General features: G+C 35.9%; 2 protein-coding genes across 2 annotated transcripts in view; one reads left to right on the top strand and one right to left on the bottom strand.

The window, feature by feature from the left end:
• Positions 1 to 5370, top strand: part of cerkl (CERK like autophagy regulator) — a 56131-nt gene extending 50761 nt beyond the window's left edge. The window contains exons 9-13 of the mRNA XM_079426552.1: positions 183 to 214; positions 831 to 939; positions 2573 to 2669; positions 4320 to 4519; positions 4982 to 5370. Of these exons, the coding sequence (XP_079282678.1) occupies positions 183 to 214; positions 831 to 939; positions 2573 to 2669; positions 4320 to 4519; positions 4982 to 5063 (520 nt within the window). The 3' untranslated portion in view covers positions 5064 to 5370. The remainder of the gene's footprint in view (positions 1 to 182; positions 215 to 830; positions 940 to 2572; positions 2670 to 4319; positions 4520 to 4981) is intronic.
• The window catches only part of itga4 (integrin alpha 4), a 30382-nt gene continuing 15048 nt past the window's right edge, over positions 5149 to 20482 (bottom strand). Inside the window, exons 14-28 of the mRNA XM_079426551.1 lie at positions 20078 to 20232; positions 18694 to 18848; positions 14176 to 14328; positions 13978 to 14054; positions 11132 to 11279; positions 10908 to 11006; positions 10745 to 10821; positions 10038 to 10127; positions 9850 to 9937; positions 9647 to 9754; positions 8409 to 8534; positions 8201 to 8326; positions 7958 to 8056; positions 7747 to 7866; positions 5149 to 7055 (exon numbers count right to left, since the gene is read on the bottom strand). Coding sequence (XP_079282677.1) covers positions 6978 to 7055; positions 7747 to 7866; positions 7958 to 8056; positions 8201 to 8326; positions 8409 to 8534; positions 9647 to 9754; positions 9850 to 9937; positions 10038 to 10127; positions 10745 to 10821; positions 10908 to 11006; positions 11132 to 11279; positions 13978 to 14054; positions 14176 to 14328; positions 18694 to 18848; positions 20078 to 20232 — 1699 coding nt within the window. The 3' untranslated portion in view covers positions 5149 to 6977. The remainder of the gene's footprint in view (positions 7056 to 7746; positions 7867 to 7957; positions 8057 to 8200; positions 8327 to 8408; positions 8535 to 9646; positions 9755 to 9849; positions 9938 to 10037; positions 10128 to 10744; positions 10822 to 10907; positions 11007 to 11131; positions 11280 to 13977; positions 14055 to 14175; positions 14329 to 18693; positions 18849 to 20077; positions 20233 to 20482) is intronic.

The following is a 20482-nucleotide window of genomic DNA, read 5'->3' as shown; positions in this document are numbered from 1 at the left end:
ATAAACCACCCCCTGCTTAATTGGCCATTGGAAAGAAATCAAAATGCTGGAGATGCTGAAGGTCACCCAGCTAATGCTAATAAGGCAGGATGCCCCACACTGTGAGGAGCCCATGCAACTCCATTATTACTCAAATGCAGATAATGGTTGTGCACTAAAAAGCATCTCTTTCTTTTACACAGAGCTGAGCAAAACAGAGATGGAGGAGACATTTGTGAGTACAGCTAAATTAGAAGATACTCTGAAGATATTGCACCACTAGATATCTGCTTCATTGGGCAGCAAATGCTCTTGGTTAATAAGTGCCTCCTATGAGAAACAAAGGGGGTGTTTACTGGGCGAATTAAAAGCTGAATTTTCCAATAAGCTGCATTCAGATTTTAGGATGTTTTTTTTTGGAGACTGGAGATTTATACACAATACAAATCTGAAAATGATTGAATAAAATAGCCTGTTATCACAAATGACTGTGATTGGTCCATATGGTCCATCTCTAGCAGCGCGTATAGTAACATGTACCATGTGACAAAAATGCTCTTACATCTTAGTTCAGCAGTGGTCTGGATGATAATGACTTGCAATTAAATAACAATATAATATATACAGTATGTAAATTATATTATATCATATTTAATTTTTTAATTAAGCGTCATCATTCCTGACCATTTAGAAAAATCATCTAGATGACTGCTGGACTCCCCCTCTTCCATGCTAGCTGCCATTCTACCATTCTTTCCTATTTCTATTAACGTTTTCACACTAGAGACATTCAAGTGCATCTAAGAGTATTATATACACATGAAAAACTCTCTCTCTCCATTCTTTGATAGGTGAGGATGAATCCTGGCAGACCAGACGAGGCCTGTTCCTGAATATTAGCATCATGGCTATTCCCTGCCTGTGCTCAATGGCCCCCAGGGGCCTTGCCCCAAACACCAGGTCAGAACTTCCTCCATAACACCTAATTCCTTCATGGGAAAACTTTTTTGCAGTGATCATGACAATATAAGTTTCTTTTGTTTGATTCGGTTTAAAACACTGTTTACGTATTTATGATCAGCCTTGGTTCTTGTTCTGGAACCTCATAATGTACAAACTAAGCATTGCCCTCAATCCTTCAGACTGTACACCTTAAAAGCAAGTAAGCTGATATGAGTGTAGACCGTAAAACCTTGAGGCCAGGTCAGTGTGTCAGTCTCCTGACTGTTTTCTGGCCCGTATCGTGGGCGTTTGGTGCGTGAAGCCGGCTAGAGTAGGCCAATGTAATCCTGAAGATTGGAATCAGTGGTTGGATCAGACTCGTAAGGTCAAAGCCACCTAACTGGACTAATCAGCACATAATTACTCTGATTAAAGGGAGTGGCCGGGTAGACTTAAGGACCGAGCATCTGTCCACGAGTGCTCAACAACCCCCTCTCCTTCCTGTCTTTACAGAGCGACACAAGTTAAGCTCAGCTTCTCGTAAGCAGCATCTTTAGTGGGGGGCGGAGTCAATGCGGTCACAGAGTTCGCCCAGCAAGAAATCATTTCTTTATTTGATATTGTCTTGTTTTCCAGTAAGAATCGAAACAAACTTTCAACAATAGAAATTAATTTGCATAAAACATTAAGACTTGCTTACTGAAAATACATATTGAATTATTCTGACCTCATTCGTAAATAGTTTTTTTTTCTTGCTTTAAGCAGAAATCGGACAAAATTTAATGATGCTTATGCAGAAGACAAGAAAAATCTGAAAGAAATACTAATTACAATTTTTTTAAAAACAAGTCTTAATATTTTGCCAACTTTTACATCTCAAGCAAATGAGACAAAAATATTGATCCTTGTGCTATTGTTAATAAACGTGTGAACAGAATTTCTTTGTCAAAAAACATTTTCGTGAAAAAACCTCCATGTTTCATATTTACAAGTTATAATTTTGATTGGACACTCAAAATTGTATAATTTTTCACTTCAAGTTCCAAAATATATCTCATATAGTGATAAATAACAGAACTACTGTATAGACATATATGTGTGTGTTTGTGTGTGTGTGTGTGTGTGTGTGTGTATATATATATATATATATATATATATATTATGATTTACTCAATAAAAAAATTATATAATATATATATTATGATTTGCTCAGTCAAAACGCAAAAAAAAAATATATATATATATATATAGGATTATATATATATATATATTGGATTAACTAAATTAATCTTTTACAAAACTACTTTTAATACTAACGTTTTTACTTATATAGTATTATAGATTCTATCAGGACCTGTTTATACCTTGAAGCTCCCATTACATTTTCCTCTGACGTTTAGATATGGAACAGTACAAGTGTGAGTTACTTCTATTTATAGACCTGTGGAAAAACAGAAGAGAAACTGGTTTTATTAAATAAACAATTCTCATTTCCATATGAAAAGAGTGTGGGTTTATTATAATATTGAATTGGCTTTCTGGTCATAATGCTTGCCACAGACTCTCCATACATGGCAGGCACAGAAGTTTTTATTAACAAATGAAGCACCTAAGAACAATAAACACGAATAACCTTTTCTGTCTACCGCAGGTTAAACAATGGCAGTATGGCACTGATAGCTGTTGGAAACACCTCCAGGTCAGAGTTCATCAAGCACTTGAAGAGATACAGCAGCACAAACAACCAGGTGAGCTCACCTGCCTACTGAGGGAACTTCCTGAACTCACATCAGTCAGACATACAGGAAATCTAGCCCACGCAAATAGAGTTAACAACCTCCCCAGCTTAAGCAGAATTAGCATACTGTCAAGTCAAATTAGTCGCTGATTGTCAGCTTCCCACAAAACACTTTTCAGGCTAATACAGATTAGCCCATTTCAGATCCTGTCTCTTCTTTTTTCTTAAGCAATCCAATCTAGTGCTGTTTGTTAACCCACATTCTATAAATAATCTGTGTAGGTTGTGGCGTTGACCTACTGCTCTTCACTTTTGTATGAGATGTCATTGTGCCGCAGAGTAAAACGCTGCCTATTTTTGGGTCTCTGTGCTGTACTGATGGGCCTTTATTGCCCATTTTAAAAGAGCTTGTGTGTGTTCATCTCATTTACATGTAGAAAGTAAGCTACATGTAAAAGAGAAAATGTGCTTAATGCTTAAACATATGCTGTATATTATGTACCATAGAGAAAGAGAGAGATAATGGGATTTTTTTCTCATGTTTTAACTACATATAACATGAGTTTAACTATATATATATATATATATATATATATATAGTTATATAAAACATGAAAAAAAAATAGATCCCATTATCTCTCTCTCTCTCTCTCTCTCTCTCTCTCTCTATATATATATATTTAATGTACTGTATTTTTGCATTTGCAAAATACATATATATATATATATATATATATATATATATATATATGCATGCAAAAAATAAAACGTATCTAACATAAAAATATCATCACTGGAAATAATAATAGGATTTTCAAAAACTACAACACAAACTCAATTGTAAAACATCGTTGCACATTATGGTACTAGGGGAAATTTTGTTTAATTGGCATTGAAATAAATTTTATAATGCAAAAACACTTAATATTTCTAAATATATGCTAAATATAATTTCCTATCATTGGAGGGTGAAATGTGGCCTGGACATGTTTTTGTGAGATTTAGTCAAATCAATTTGCATGTGAACTCATCACCCACTAAGACACCGAACAGGAACATTCCTGTAGTTGATGCACATTGTCTGGGTCAAGCTTTACATCATGACTGCTGCAAGGATTTGGGTCAGAGCAAGTGTTATTCCACTAAAACGCTAGGGTTAATATACATACTTTACATTTAGTACATTTACGTTAAGCAAATGGTACTTACATTAGACCTCTGCACTGAAGAATTATAATGACTGCTAAGCCATTTATCTAATTAAGAATTTGATGGACACACCTGCTTATCAGTAAATAAAAGGATATATGATGTGAAGGACGGAGAGCCCAGTCCTGGCCTGGTTCTGTATCCAGGTTCACTCCAGGTCACACACACAGGACTGAGGTGAGTCGAAGAGGATCAGCTGTTCATCACTGCCTCCTTGTGGTCAACAAGTAAACTGCAGCCGCAAATAAAACCAATTAAAAAAATAAACAATGCAAAACAATGAAATAAATAAAAAATAATGCAGTACAGTAAAAGGTACTGTAGCGCATTATTAGAATCTAATACATTCATCTTTGATATATTTTATATATGATATGTATATATTTTTTCCCCTAACGTTTGGTAATTGCCAAAAACATTAAATGATAGATTGTCCTTTTTCCCTCTGCAGTTTGGATTCTCGTTTATTGAGACACACACCGTAAAGGCTGTGAAGCTGCGGCCACGCTCTCAGGGAAGTTGGGCTGATGACGTCTCAGAGGAGAACGAGGAATGCGATTCAAAAACCGTGCCCATCATCTCCTCTGAAGGAACATACCCCTGGAACATTGACGGAGATCTCTTGGAGGTCCCATCTGAACTCCTGATCAGGTAAAATGTCAGTCAAAGCCAAATGTACAGCAGTGACTCCAAAACTGACTAAACTCCAAAAACATAGTAAAATCACTGCAACACATAACCTTGAGTGTCTTTTGCAAGTTGCAAATACAGCAATATCCTAAAAGACAAATATTCAATGTCCTAAAAGTCAGAATTTTTCATTTCAAAACACTGAATAAGTCCCATCCCTGTTTATTTGCAAAACAGTAGTGAAGATAGCCACTGTATACTTGCAGAAGTTGAACTTCAGATGACCTTTGTAAGGACAGGCCGTGTTGTTTGAAGACACTGCAAACATTATATGAAAAAAAATTTTTTCTTAAAGCTGCAGAAAGAGTGACAGAAGAATAAACAGAAAAGTGTGAGCTTCTAAGAAAAAGGGAGGGACGTGTGCGTATATCAGATAAATCCTTGTAATGTTTAAATGTCCTGACAGCTCTGTTTATTTTCCAGAGTTCACCCGCAGCTCCTCACACTCTTTGGAGCAGACATGGAGGAGGCAGAGGAGTCACCGGTTAAATGCAGCTGTATCTGAACACACACAACCACATTAAAGAGAGACTGTGCTAGATAGTAGAGCTACGAGAAACTGAAAGAACAAACTGCACAGAGCAAAGCTTTAACATTTATATAGAACATTTTATGACAGAGCAAAACCATATGACACATAGTACATTCCAGTGCATAAAAATTTTAATTAAACCAAAGTATTTTTTTTTTTTTTACAAAACTTTGTATAATTTTTAAACACAGGAAATAAAATGAAAACATTAACTTATTAAAAATACTGATTTAAAAAAATAAACAATGTGCTTTTTTTTGTACACCAATCCCTGAACAGTAGACTTGTTTTCTTTTTTTTCTCTTTGCATATTTTATATAAAAAGCACCGACAAGCAACCTATTCGATGTGGTTTCCCAAATCTAAAGATTATATCCCACAAATTGTATCTTTTTTTTTATTCATACACCAACTCACACTTTTGAGCAGGTCCAAGCAAAACCAGCTGACATTTCCATATTTTATGCATTTATTTTGGGAAAAATGGTTTTGCGAAATAATTTATAAATGTTTTATAATCTAAAATATTAAAAATATAGAAATTATGTTACTTAACATTTTTTTATTATTAATAATAATAATAATAATAACAATATAAAAAATCATTTAGCATACGATGACACATTTGACATTATAATCAGGTTTGGGAAATTAAATTGAATTGATTTTCGATTTTTGAAATTAACTCTGTGCTGTTTTTACACGTTTTCAATTCTAACCTTAAATATATATTTTATTGAATATAATTTTTGACTAATGTTTGAATTTAGCAGAGAGCTTTCTTCACGTGCGGATTCCCTATGGGCCTGCATATGAGTGAGCGGTGATGGTGCTTTGTATGTTTGTGGATTTCATGTCCTATAAATAAACACACACACTTAAGCAATGGCTGGGAGCCAGACACATGCCAATCCCGTCACTCTTCTGTAGCGCAGTATAGACACACAACAGCAGCCTCCTTTGCCCCGTTTCCATGGCACCCAGCCAGAGCACACAGCAAACACTCGCTCCTTCCATCTGGCGTCTCCGTTAAACTTCTAACTATTGAACTCAGCAGCGAGAGTTTGGGAGGAGAGAGAATGCGTGTCATTTCCTCCTTTTTTTGCAAGGAGAACCGATACTGCAGTGATGCAAAGGTGTGAAAACCCCTATCGAAGCAATGTTCTGCTTCGGAAAGGGTGATGGAAAGTGCCAGAAAATCCTGTGTCACCTCTGTGGAGGGTATACTAACTTGCGGGCGTAAAAGAGCAAGGCTCTCTTCAGATAAACACAGGAATAACCATAGTAAGAAAAGCTACAGCAGTGAAATTTCTCCTCTACAGCGGGCCATTAGCCAATATGTTCAGTGATCAAAGGCAAACCTGTGATGAAACACTTAGGCTCCGTTCCAAAACCTAGTGAGCTGTCTTGCTGTCTACAGCCTATATAGGCAGCTGTTAAGGCAGAATCCAAACCCAAATAGCACCTTATAAATTGTATTTGTAATGTTGTCTTAAAATTTGGCCACGCTTCCTACCTTTAAGAACCGCCTCCAAAGTAATGCTGCCTACAAAGGTTGCTCACTAGGTTTTGGAACAGAGCCGTAACGCTCTGTAGCGACAGTACATTCTGAATCCTTTTCTCCCTTGGCACAGTCCTGGAGTGATTCATTGAGCTCATGTAGTATGTTCCATACTCTAAAGTGCATTGGCTTCATCCTGCTGACAGAAAATGCAGATTCTTTTGACAGTCTTTGTACTCTTCATCGCTTTGTGACGAATGTTCTCAGCCATTACGGTTAATGGCCGTAGGTTATCATGAGTGCAGCTCTTGATGTTGACAGAGCAGTAGTCCTCATGGTTTGTCCCTTCCATTCTGATTGGTTTTGTATGTGGTGTAAATCCCATATTATGACACACTCTCATTCTTAGGTACATAGTCCCAACTGTCCTTCTCCTCCTTCAACTTCCGCTCAAAGAATCCAAGCTAATAAAAGCAAGAGAATGCATGATTGTCAATAAGCAAAAGTATGTCTCAATTTCAAACCCAACAAGTTGGATTTTTTTTTACTCTTTGCTGATGTATTTGCTTAGTAGGGTACTAATTGGTAGATTGACTGAATGACTGTTCGGTCTTAATTAACAACCCTATATAATTGTGTTAGATTAGAACGGGTTCACATTTACCAGAAACCAAACACAGGTTTCTTAACTACATTCTTGCATTCAAAAACAGCTGGATGGAGCATAGTGGAATTAAAGTGAACATCTGGATTTCAAAGTGTTTTTTAAAATGAAACTTGATACTTAAAATTGCAACACTCATGGCACAAAACATTGAAAAACATCAGCAGAATGCATCAATGTGCACATATTCAGATCATTTAAAAATATTATACAGTACATTTGACTGTATTTGTTTTTTAGAAAAGCACTGCTTTGATAGGTTCTACATCCTTTACCACAAACGTTTACCATGGTAAAACCCAGCATGCTGTTAAACCCTCTATGAGTTGTTGTATCTCTAAAAAAAAGTCATATCTTCAGATATTTCAGGTCTAACTTTAGTGAAATTTATGAACAATTCCGATGTTCTTAATTCCTATGAGTCTTCCTAAGAGTCTTGCATGAGAATATGACATTAAATCATACTTGAGAAAGTGTCATGTGATGCATACCTTCCAGAGGGCAAAGACAAGCAGTGCTAAAATCATCAGCCCAACGATCAGACTGGATACTATTAGAAAAATTTGCACAGCCTTCACAGGCTTATTGCTGTACAGAGCCTCCAAGAACACCTGAAACATAGCAAACATTCAAGTTCAACAAAAGGCTGTAAATGCAGCATCTCATCATGCATTTCTGGCATTAGAGATTCAGATGACTTACTCTAGCAGAAACATCATCCTTTAGTAGGATGGTGTCGGCATCCTTCACTGGTGAAATAAGGTCAATCATGCCACGTAGCATCATGACAGCGTGTCTGCCCTGTAGGAAATAAACATGCATAAGGTCATGTGTTTTAGTTGTATTTTTAGTTATAAAATTCAGGTAATCCGTCTGTCAAACAATGGTTGATTGACAGATGGTATGATTGGTCCATTATTCGTCTCATCTTTAACAAATACTCACTGGACTCATCTGGAGAACCCTGGGGTTGAGCTCCACTTCCATAGTGATGGTAACTTCCTTTCCAACCTCCAAGTCACCGAAGTGACACTCCACCATCCTACAGGTCTTATCTTCAGGACCACAGAACTGCAGAGCAACAGAGCGTGAGACCTCCTCGTAGCATTTACACTAAACACACCAGAACTCAATACCATGACTATTATTTTACCATTATGCGCTTGCTTTTTGGGGAGAAAAAGAATACAAGTTCTTGAATAAAGGAAGCTTCTGGGACGTCACAGTCATCAATAATCTGCACTGAATTGTTCCTCTGGAAGCAATGCCCATGAGTTGTCTGCAAGACAAAAAAACAACTCAAGTTTAGGTAAAGTAAAAGATGTGTTAATATAAATGCATAGCATTTATTATAAGCTAAGTTATATGCACTGTTAGGAATAGTTTGTGTTTCTTCTGTGAATAAAGCCAGAGATGTCTGGCAGAATGTCTGAAATTCTGTTTTCCATAAAAGGTAAGCCGATTGTGATTTATAATACCAAGCTCCAGAAAGGATAATAAAGCACCATACATAATATAATTAATAACAAAACTGCTATATCTGATGCCTTCTGAAGTTGAACAACAGCTCTGTGTGAGGAACAGATGAAATTTAAGCCAGTGTCTATTAATAATCCAAATTTAGTTTTTTTCAAACTTGACATGTCATGATTTGTCACATGACATACAATGGCCAATGCAGTTTGGCTTTGACAAAGATGTCAAATATTCCATGAAAACACTAAAACTGACTCATTTTTTAACTGATACATTTGTTCTTTTTTATCTTACACCATAAATCTTCATCCTCATTCATTCCGCTTTTATTGTTTCAAAAGTAGAAGCACAAACATTCAGCCTAACATCTCATTTTGTGAAAGAAAAAATAAATAGATGGAATGACATGACAGTGAATATAAATAGACTATTTTAATTCTGCGGTGAACTATTCCTTTAAAACACTGTATACAATATACAGTACACCAGTTAAGATTTACATTTATTACATTTATTCATTTAGCTGACGCTTTTATCCAAAGCGACTTACTATTGCTATATATGTCAGAGGTCGCACGCCTCTGGAGCAACTAGGGGTTAAGTGTCTTGCTCAGGGACACATTGGTGTCTCATAGTGGATTCGAACCCGGGTCTCTCACACCAAAGGCATGTGTCTTATCCACTGCGCCATCACCACCCCAAGATAATGTTTTTTCATCAATATTATTTTTTAACAAGTCTCTATGCTCAACATGGCTGTGTTTCAGATACAGTGAAAACAGTAATATTGTGAAATATTACAATTTAAAATATGTTTCACTTTTAATATATTTTAAAATGCAATTTACTCCAGTGATGAAAAAGCATCCATTTCATTACTGACCCCAAATGCATAACTGCATATGTAAATCTCACCTGTAAATCGGTGATCCTGATTAGCTGGTATTTGTATGGCACCAGCATCAGAGGCAAGCCGATCTTTACTCTCGCATCACGAGCTTTACTAGGACCCATATTCATCACCTGCAAGTTAATAGACATTGTAACGAAACAAATCATGTCAAATGATTCATTAGTGCTTAATGACATTGTTGTCTGTCTGATGAGCGCTAAAATACCTTGTACGTATAATTGAACTTCTCAGGATAGCAGTCGACCGGCACCGACTCTTCTTCTCCAATCAGAAATGAAGTCGGAGAGACAAATCTGCAGAGGAGAGATGAAGAGAAGCATCCCGTAATTTGGTCTGTTATTCTTCCGATATCTATGGATTCACATTCATAAGCAAAACAGACTTACAACTTACCCGTGAACATTGAGGTCAACTGCATATCTCAAGGGCAACGTAAGAACAGCCACATTGTCGTGCTGAAGATCTGTGTTCTCAAAGTTCTCGCTGAAAAACACACATTGGATTGGTTTACATTCACTATTCAGGAAACAGGCTACATAAGCAACACAAATTATCTGGCCATTTTCTCACATTTATCCATTTTTAAAAGTTAAAAATGCATAAATGCAAGAAAATGGTTCTTAAAAAGTTGAAGTTAGTTTTGAGGAAAGCTCTAGCAGCATTTATTTGCAGATGCCACTTAGTTTGATAGTGCCCTATCTAATGAAATGTCATGTTAAGTGCAGTTTAAGTGTCCAAATGCTTTTTGGGGTCAATGTATATGTGGGAAAATGTTTAATGAGTTCAATTATTGGAGTACAACCCTAATATACCCTGAGATTTCATTATAGGAACTCATTACAAGGCTATGTAAGCATGCATCTTTAGATCCACTGTTTTTCTTGTTTCTAACAGTAACACTGAGAGCACACAACACCTTTGAGCGTGCTGTTTAATGCCTTTGTTTGTCTTTTGCATTCTGATGTCAATTTACAACCATAAGCAGTAGCGAGATGCTCTACACAAATGTTTACATTAGGCTCAGATGTCTTTGTATTTGTGTAAACCATCCTTTGTAACGAATTCCTCAGATCTAGGGCTGAGATCTCTGGATCTCTCACCTCGTCGCATTGATTTTAATGCTAAGGTTTCCCGCGCTGCTGTTCTGCATCACATCTAGTAAAAAGGTGATGTTGAGCTGGAAGAAAGCACAGAGATGTTTATATTCCAACAAGACATAGTGACAAACAAACTCATTTATCTTCCATTGCTAAAGACATTTACCTTTGAGAAAGGGGGGATGTATAAACTCCCAACATTGCAGTCCAGTCCAATGCCCACTTTATTCTCCTCTGCAATTTCGCAGCTGATGTATTTATCTTCCTGAAATAATATCACAAATATTAAAGCACATCAAAGGCAAGATTCAAGTGAAGTGCATCAGACATACAAAGAGCTAAAAGCTGGCTGTCAGATATCTAAGACAAACCCAAACGAAATTAAATTACCTCCAGCACTTTGATGAAATGCAGGTTGCTGGGAAACCTCAGGTAAAGTTTGGGTAGAAAAGCATCATCTCCAATGTTGACCAGTGTGGTGTTTAACATGATGCTTTTTCCATTACCCAGGGCAAAGTATGGCATGTTCCTGTAGGACCTGTTGGCAAAACAGTTAATTAAAACATAACATTTTATACATTTTATAAGTGAATAATTTTAATCCATATTTAATCCATTGTTTAGATTGTATAATTCTTAACTCAGAGTGAAGAAAAGATTCAGAAAAAATATATAAATAATAATAATAGCTATTATTATTATTATGGTTTAAGCATAATTTTATACTGAAAATTTTCAGTATAAAATACCATTCAATGCCTTTTTCTTTTTTGGCACATCCTTTTATAGATTTTCAATATTTGAAAAACATTACACAACATTTTTAAAGCTGCCAAATTAAGGAAAAACTTCAAAACCTTTTTGCTAATAAAACAAACTGCAGAATTAGCATTTTGCATCATTTTTAATAAAATTATAACATTCATTATAACTGGGCTAAATATTTTAAATGTTTAAATATTGGGCATTACAATGGGAATTTATGTTCATATAATTATACCCTGTACAATTTGTTTACAAGGCCTTAAAATAATTGTATGTCAAATTATGTGCAAACAATTAAATACTTTAATATAAAATTGTATATATTGTGGTAAATGGTGCAAAAGCAAAACAAATAATTTAAAATAAAAATATACACATTTAAAATATTTGTTCTGATCAATTACCTAAACTGTGATAATTGTTTTTTAAAATAGTAAAAATAATTTTAATAGTTTATGTTCATTTTTGAATATTCGAAAGACTCATTATTGTAGAATTTGATGGGGAAAGGTGCCAGTGTTTTTCCTGCATTTGTTTGTGTAGCTTGTGCAGTGAGGGCTCAAGCCTGATGTTTCTCATCTAAAGGCACCAGGTGCATCTGGGAGAGTGACAAGACACTCTCCCCCTTACTCTCTTTCTCTCTCTCTCTCTCTCTCTCTCTTTCTCACACACACACACACACACACACAAGAGCCTTATGAATAATCAGATCATGTATTATCACCAATGGGTGAGGGGGGTCCATAAATTAGTTTGCATACGGCTGCAAACATGATCCAAAATGCTAATGTTCATACTCACGCTTTCGCCTCATTTGGGCGAGTCCAAGAAATGTGATGCATAAAATGGATCAATATAAAGCTTTGGCTACTGTGCATGCTGGTTTAATGGGTGTATTCATGAGGAGAGCAGATAATCTCAAAAGCCCTCCTGTTAGTCACAAACAACACCAGCACAACTAGAATATTTACAGAGGTCTGTACTAGTTCACCATGCACTTGAAAAGAAAAACAACTCAAGAAAACTATAAGTATTAAAGCTTAAGCTGTTGTATAACAGTATACATGTACAACATAAATATCCTCATTTTATCCCCAAAAAATAATTTTCTTATAAAATGAAGCCAGTTTTAGGATTGTTAAGATGTTTTGTATTGTGACATTATAAACAACATTTTACACTGACAACTGAACATTTTCCCCCCAAATTCTCATTACCATAAAGCAAAAAGTTGAATTAGCTTTACTGAAATACAGTAATGAAAACCATCATGTCTGGATGCAATTATTTGTTCATGAAAAAACAGCATAAATTAAACTTAGTAAAACACAGACATACATATGTACAATAGCATTTTTTATATTTAAATAAAGTTAAATAACGAACAGACATTTCTCTGCAATTTCCAAGAGATTCAGCCATACACTATATTGCCAAAAGTATTGGGTCACCCCCTTCTAATGAACAGGTTTGACTACTTTAGTAAATTCTATGAGTACAAACCTTAATGTTTAAGCATATAATGATATTCTATGGAATTGTGTGCTTCTAATTTTATAGCAACAGTTTGGACAGGACCCTTTTCTATTCTAACATGACAGTGTCTCTGTGTATAAGCCACGGTTCAAAAAGATATGATTGATTCAGTCAGTGTGGAAGAACTTGACTGATCTGCAGAAAGCCAAGTCCTGATCCCAGCTGAACACCTCTGGTTTGACTTTATATGCAGACCTTGAGCCAAAAACTCACCAAACACCAATGACTTGTACATATGGGTACTGTCATTTTAGACACGTCCAAAACTGTTGCTACAGAGAGGGAAATACAATTTTTAAATACATGAATTATGTTTCCATCTTTGTTGCCACAGTTTTGTTAGTGCCTTTTTCTGTTCTAAAGAAGGGGGTGTCCCAACACGTTTGTCCTCATAGTGTCTATACAAGTCTATGGTGTTTGGTGATGAGTTTTTGGCTCAAGGTCTGCATATAAAGTCACACCAGAGGTGTTCAGCTGGGATCAGGACTTTCTGCAGATCAGTCAAGTTCTTCCACAACGACTGAATCAATCATGTCTTTTTGAACCGTGGCTTATACACAGAGGCACTGTCATGTTAGAATAGAAAAGGGCCCTGTCCAAACTGTTGCTATAAAATTAGAAGCACACAACAGAATATCATTATATGCTTTAACATTAAGATTTGTACTCATAGAAATTACTAGGTAGTCTTTACTAAAGTGAACTTTCCTGTAGCTCAAATAGTAGAGCATGGTGCTAGCAATGCCAAGGTCATGGGTTCGATTCCCAGGGAAAGCAAGAGCTGATAAAATGCAAAAACTGTAACTTGAATGCAATGTAAGTTGCTTTGGATAAAAGCGTCTGCTAAATGTAAAATGCATAAATGTTGTCAAACCTGTTCATTAGAAGGGGGTGACCCAATACTTTTGGCAATATAGTATATGTTGATGACTTACTGTGGTAAAACCAGATGAGCAGAAACCTGCAGGTTGGTTGAACAGTTTTCCCAGGAACAATATCTGGCAAAGATGGTCTACAGAAAGATGGAAAGATTTCAAATCAAGACACATTGTGACCTACAATGAGGTTAATAAAGTAGCCACAGAAATTGATCACAATAACAAAACAAAGATGGAGAAATGAAGAAAACAGACCTTGTTTTTCACGACATTGCCATGTTCATCCTTCTGCTGTAGAATGGGTTTGAGAGAAGGCAAGTCCCCGGAGTCCCTCTGTAGCACGTGGTGCTCTCCAAGTTCATATTTCACCTCAAAATGGATGGGTGTGAAGATATCCCGGACGTCTTTCTGCACACATGAGAAATAAAACATATAAACAAGATGTTCTGAAGAAAATTACTGGTGCTTGTCTATCCAAATTTCACCACCACCAATGCAAGGTGTTCCGATACGGTTGCTAAGGTGTTCAGAGGTTGTTTTTTTTTCTTAGGAAATTAATACTTTAATTCAGCAAGGATGCATTGAATTGGTCAAAAGTGACAGTAAAGACATTTATAATGTTACAAATGATTTCTATTTCTAATAATTGTTTCCAAACAGGTTTCCCAAACATTCCTGCTATTTGCCATTTGGTCAAACAACCAACGTTGCAATATCAAGCTGGTTGGGATAAGGGCTCAAACTTTGGTTATTTCGCATGATTCAATTAGTTTCTACTGGTACAGTAGTACTGTTTGAAAATCTGGAATCTGTGCAATTTATTTATTTATTTATTTATTTATTTTTTTGGAAGGTAATTAATACTTTTAATTCAATAATACAAAAAATACATGTTTGATGTTACAAAATATTTCTATTTAAAACAAATGCTGTTCTTTTTAACTTTCTATTCAAAGAAATCAGAAAACAATACATCATGGTATCCACAAAAATATGAATCACAACTGTTTCCAACATTGATAATAATTAACCAGCATATTAATATTATTTCTGAAGGATCATGTAACACAGTAGACTGGAGTAATGATGCTGAAAATTCAGCTTTCCATTACAGGAATAAATTACATTATAAAATATAACAAAACACAAAACAGATATTTTATATTATAGTAATATTTCACAATATTACTGTTTTTACTGTATTTTGGAATAAATAAATGCAGCCTTGGTGAACACAAGATGCTTTGTTTAAAACTGCAGACCCCAAACTTGTGTTAGACTACACTTTTTTTAATCCTCCCATCTTAATTTTCCTAACCTCAGTGCAGATAATTAATGTAGGTAAGGTTTGCTCTGTCAGCTGTGATGGCCGTCTCTAATTGGGGGCTCGGTGGTTGGGAGTTGTCCTGTGGGGTCTCTCGGGCCTGTATTTAGCTGCAGGGGAGATGTGTGACCGGGGTTTTGGAAGGCTCTTCCATGGCCAGTGCAAATGAGCTGGACTCCAGCCACAACAACAACCTCAGAGAGACGCTAATTTCTGCAGCAAAGGCTAAACTCAAAGTCAACGCTGTGAACTTGTATACTTTGTTCAGGATATGGCCACTAAATTCAGTCGTCCAAATGTGCGCACACACATCTAGTGTATCTTTGGCATGTCTAATCTCATAGGTGCAACCCATTATAATAATAGAGTATTATTTCAAGGAACCTGCAAAATGATTTATGAGAAAACTGCTGTGGTTCACCATGGTGTTGAAAACAGGCTTTATATGATCATGAGAAAGACTGGGTGTTTCCCCTCACACCTTCATCCAGCTCAAAGTTTATGTCACTCAGAACAAGAACTGAAAATATTGCTTTCCTGTTCAAAAAATCAGGCCTGGTACATTTGCAACTCTCAATGACACACTGTCAAAACCTTAGCTCGTCAGTCAAGATTTCTTTAGTTTTGGGTGGAGGGGTCATAAATGCAACTTGATCGCCACAGAAAATAATATCAACTACAACCGGCACAAATGTAGCAGGATAGTGCACTGCGGTATTTAAAACCAAAAATGGGAAGCACTCTTGATTAATTGTATAAAAATTAGACACTTGAGAGCTGTAAAGCTGTCTAAAACACCATTTTGAGGTTGGACTACTTTTCAAGGTGGAACTTCACTTACATCTCCATTTATGCATTTGGCAGACATTTTTATCAAAAGCAACTTACATTACATTCAAGGTACAGTATTTGATCAGTCCATTAACTTCCTGGGAGTCAAAGCCATAGCTACAGGAGCTAAAATGTGGATAAAAGTGCCTGCCAAGTTTGTAAATGTAGATGTCAAATTTCTTCCTGGTACTGTCGCTTTAATATCACACTAGCGCTTTCAAGATGGATGCATTTAGAAACATTATTTACTGGCCTTTTTTTGCAATTAAATTATTCTAAATGTTTGTTTTTACAAATTGAAGGACAAGAGTAAATAGTTTGCTGTGTTAATCAACAGCATAAAGCGTCAGTATTCAAAGCATAAAAATCTTTTACAGACCCCATGAAATTTAGAGTAAAGCTTTGAGCCCATTTATATGTCATAGTAAAAGTGGACAAAAACAGACCAAAAACTGATGATTCATTTTACGCTAACATAAATACACTACTGTTCAAATGTTTGGGTCAGTAAGCTTTTTTTTTTTTTTTTTTTTTTATCAATAGTTTTATTTAGCAACAATGCATTAAATGGAGCAAAAGTGACAATACAGACTTAAGAGTTACAAAAGATATATATATTTAAAATAAATGGGCCTTTTTTGAACTTTCAATTCATCAAAGAGCCCTTGAAAACTGTATTCCACAAAAAATATTAAGCAGTACAACGGTTTTCAACATTAATTATGATGAGAATTTCAATAAGATAAAGATTTCTTGTGGAGTAAATCAGCATATAAGAATGATTTCTGAAGGATTATGAGACTGATGCTGAAAATTCAGCTTTGCCATTACAGGAATAAATCCTATTTTAAAATATATTAAAATAGAAAGCATTTATTTTAAATTGTAATAAGATTTCACAATATATATATATATATATATATATATATATATATTTATTATTATTATTTATTTTATTTTTTTGCTGTAGTCTTGGTTAGCATAAGAGACTTGTTCCAAAAAGTTTTTTAAAAATCTTACACACCCCAAACTTTTAAATAGTAACGCATCAAAATTTCAGTCAAATTCTCTCTAGAACAACAACATCTCTCTCATCAATATCCCCTGCATATTAGTAAGTAGCCACTGACATAAACAAGACTATAGGCTATTTTTTTAAATGAACACAATATTCGATACACCCATCTCAAACTTCCTTTTTTCAAAAAGAAATAGTAAATACAACAAAATATAACAGGGTTCGACAAGCTCCTCCGTCACCTTTCTAAAACACAGCACAAGGTGTCCGCCACATCTGCTTTGTGTTCCATTTGTTACTCTTATTGCTCATTAATTAAGCTCTAAAAATACCTCAAATATTGCAGCCTCCTTGTTTGGGTTTGCCTCTGACAGATAATCACACTTGTTTATGGCCATCGTCTCCATCAGCGGCCATTAATAACAGCGGAGCCATACACAGGCCTCCATTAATTACTGTGTAAAACATGAGCTGGATCAGATGGCCCTGATTACAGGAAGAGACAGAGGGAGAGGCGTCCAGAGGGGCCCACCAAACACCTGGAACATTCACTCATACTCACGGAGCCATCTATCCACACTTTATCAACTGTCTAGGTCTCTTTCTGTCCCGTCCTCCCCCGTGCCATCCTGCCTGGCTCTTACTCTTGTTCACCAGCAGCGACAACCTGCTATCAACTTCAACAAACTATCTGTAAGAGCCTCTTTATCATCCCGGCCTCCTGCGTGGAGTCATGCTGTAAACCTAGAGAGAGAGTCACACCACCTGGGCCTCTCAGAGAGGCTGATTAACTCGAGCATGAAGAGCAGAGTGACATGGGCGAATCACAGCTGTGAAGTCTACGGGCTTCAGTCTGAGTCAGCACTTTTGTATAGAGTATTTAAGTTTGTGACGCACAATGGGGGGCGATCTAAGAAAACATCAAGACACGTGTGGATTTTTAGATGAACTTCATCCATACACTGAAATGCTGGAAGAGATTTCTGTACCTAAGGGATTTTCGTTCCTGTACTCAATCTATATGACCAAATATCAGTTTAAATGTTTCTCATTAGTGAACGGTAAAAGAATGGCAACATATGGTATAAATTAACTGTAAGAAAGAAATGTTGACCCTCAGTGATGCAAGTGACAAAGCAAAAATCTAAATCTAAGCACATGTTCAAATTACTTTTACCTTCAGAACTCTTTATCTAAAAAGATACTTAATGTTTATATATTCTGTATGAACATGCAATATGCAAATGTTATCAACCAAATGTATAAACCATACTTGTTAACTGAAATATAGCTGAAATTAAACATAAATATTAGACAAAAAGACTCAAATGACGAAAACTAAAATAAAACTTAAATTAAGGCCAAATGGAAATATGAAAAGTTAATAAAAAAAACAAAAGCACATAACAAAACAACACAATTTCTAAATCCAAAAAACAGTGTCAGGGTAACTTATAAAACAAACAAAATGATGAATCTGCCTTTGTCATAAAATGTACAGTAATTTGTTTGGGACTAAAGTCATAATGTTACAGTGTTAAAAGTAACATCCCCCAACACATATGTACATATAAATGAACATATAAACAATCTCTCGCACCTTCATGAAGGCCTGGTGGGTGGCACAAGTGAGCTGCTCATGCTTGGCCTTCACCCTCCCCGCTGTAACATTGGATGTGCCGTTTCCACTGAAATAAAATCGGGAAGGGAAGCCATCTTTGTGGTGAACATCAGCTGTAATGTTGTACTTCAGCTCTGCACAGGAAGAAGTATGGTATTTAGAGACAAAGTTACAGTTAGGCAAAGACAACCCGTTAAAACTTCAGAACAATTCAGAATCTCATTTGCATCTTATGGTGAAACACTAGGGGTTTATGAAGGAATGACAGGGGACATGCAAGATGCTGAAAAACAGCAAAACTAAATTAAACAGTAAAATTCTAAATGCATAAAACTATTCATTGCATTTATTAAACAAAAGTCATACAGATTTAGCAGACAGAAAGGCTGCAAATTCTACAAAAACTGGTCATATATTAAATAACACCTGTTTTAGATAATCAAGTTAATTAAATACTTTTAAAAAATGAAAAGTACTTTATATTATTTAATTATTTTCTGTTTAATGATGGCTAATCAAAAGGTTATTCATTACAAATAAATGAAAAGGCAAAAACAAAAAAGGCATCAGGGCAAAAACAGTACAACTAATAATATAAAATGGATAGTTTTGATTATGAATTCTGATTGGATGAGCTACAGTCAAAGCCGTTATGATGTTACTGTGTGACTGTAAACAACTAAACCAAACAGTACTGCTCTTGTTTGGGACATCCCACTCTTTATTATCTCACTTTTAAATAACACATACAGCAGTCCTGTAAACTGACAGATATACAGCTCTATCAATCTACTGTTGTATAAACGCTACAGCAAAATCTCTGGGTGGCACATTTCTGCTGTCGCTGCTTCATATCAGTTTCAAGATTATGAGTATTTGTCATCAAGCACGGCTCTGTTGTTTACTATTTTGTCAGAGAGCGTTGATCTATCAGTGAAGGCAGGCCTTGACACACACCCTGAGCCCTCCAACCGCCACAACAAAAGAGGGGATGTGCGGCCGAGATAAAGAGCTGGGAAAGATGTCTGAAGTACAGCAAACTGCCACTGCCTTCAGCACGTGCTGATAAGACGTGCCAACACTCAACCTCTTGCAAACAAAGAGTTTGAGCCCAAAACGTTCATCCTTGAACTCTGTGTGCACAACTCTGAGAGCATGTGTGGGGAGCTCAAAATATCAGAGGTCACTTCACATCGTATCTAAAAAGTCAGATAGCACTGCAGGAAATTGCAAAATGGTCTTGTATCACTGCAGGGTTTTATTGCACAGATATTGTTGATTTGGAGGGAATTTTAAGTCAAAAGTACAGTTTTCAAAACACTTTTTAAATTAAAATTATGTTGAGTGGGTATTATGGTCTCACCTATGTTTCCTGGGATTTGTTTCCCTCCGACTCTAAAGCACACCTTAACTTTGACACATACGGCAGGAAGACCGTTTTCAGTGCACTGGGCTATGGACCGGTTCAAGCTGTCAGGCAACAACATGACAGCATCCACCTTCACTACTGGACGCGTCCTGAAACAACCAGAGTTATTGGGTTAGTTGTCAGGTCATTGCATTTAAAAAAAAAAAAGATCTTTAACTTTTCAATTTTAAGTGTTGGTAACACTATACTTAAAGCCTTAATGCATAATGCATTACAAAAGTAGTTTTAATGCATTAATTATGCCTTGTAATGGACCTTATAATGCATTATATTATCTCATGAATAATTGTAACCACACACTGAAAAAAATTATTCATAGAATTTACAAATTATTTTAAG

The sequence above is a fragment of the Barbus barbus genome (assembly GCF_936440315.1).
Source record: "Barbus barbus genome assembly, chromosome: 10".
NCBI classification, from domain to species: Eukaryota; Metazoa; Chordata; class Actinopteri; order Cypriniformes; family Cyprinidae; genus Barbus; species Barbus barbus.
The sequence above is the reverse complement of the archived record's forward strand: the minus strand, read 5'-3'. Positions and strand labels throughout refer to the sequence as shown.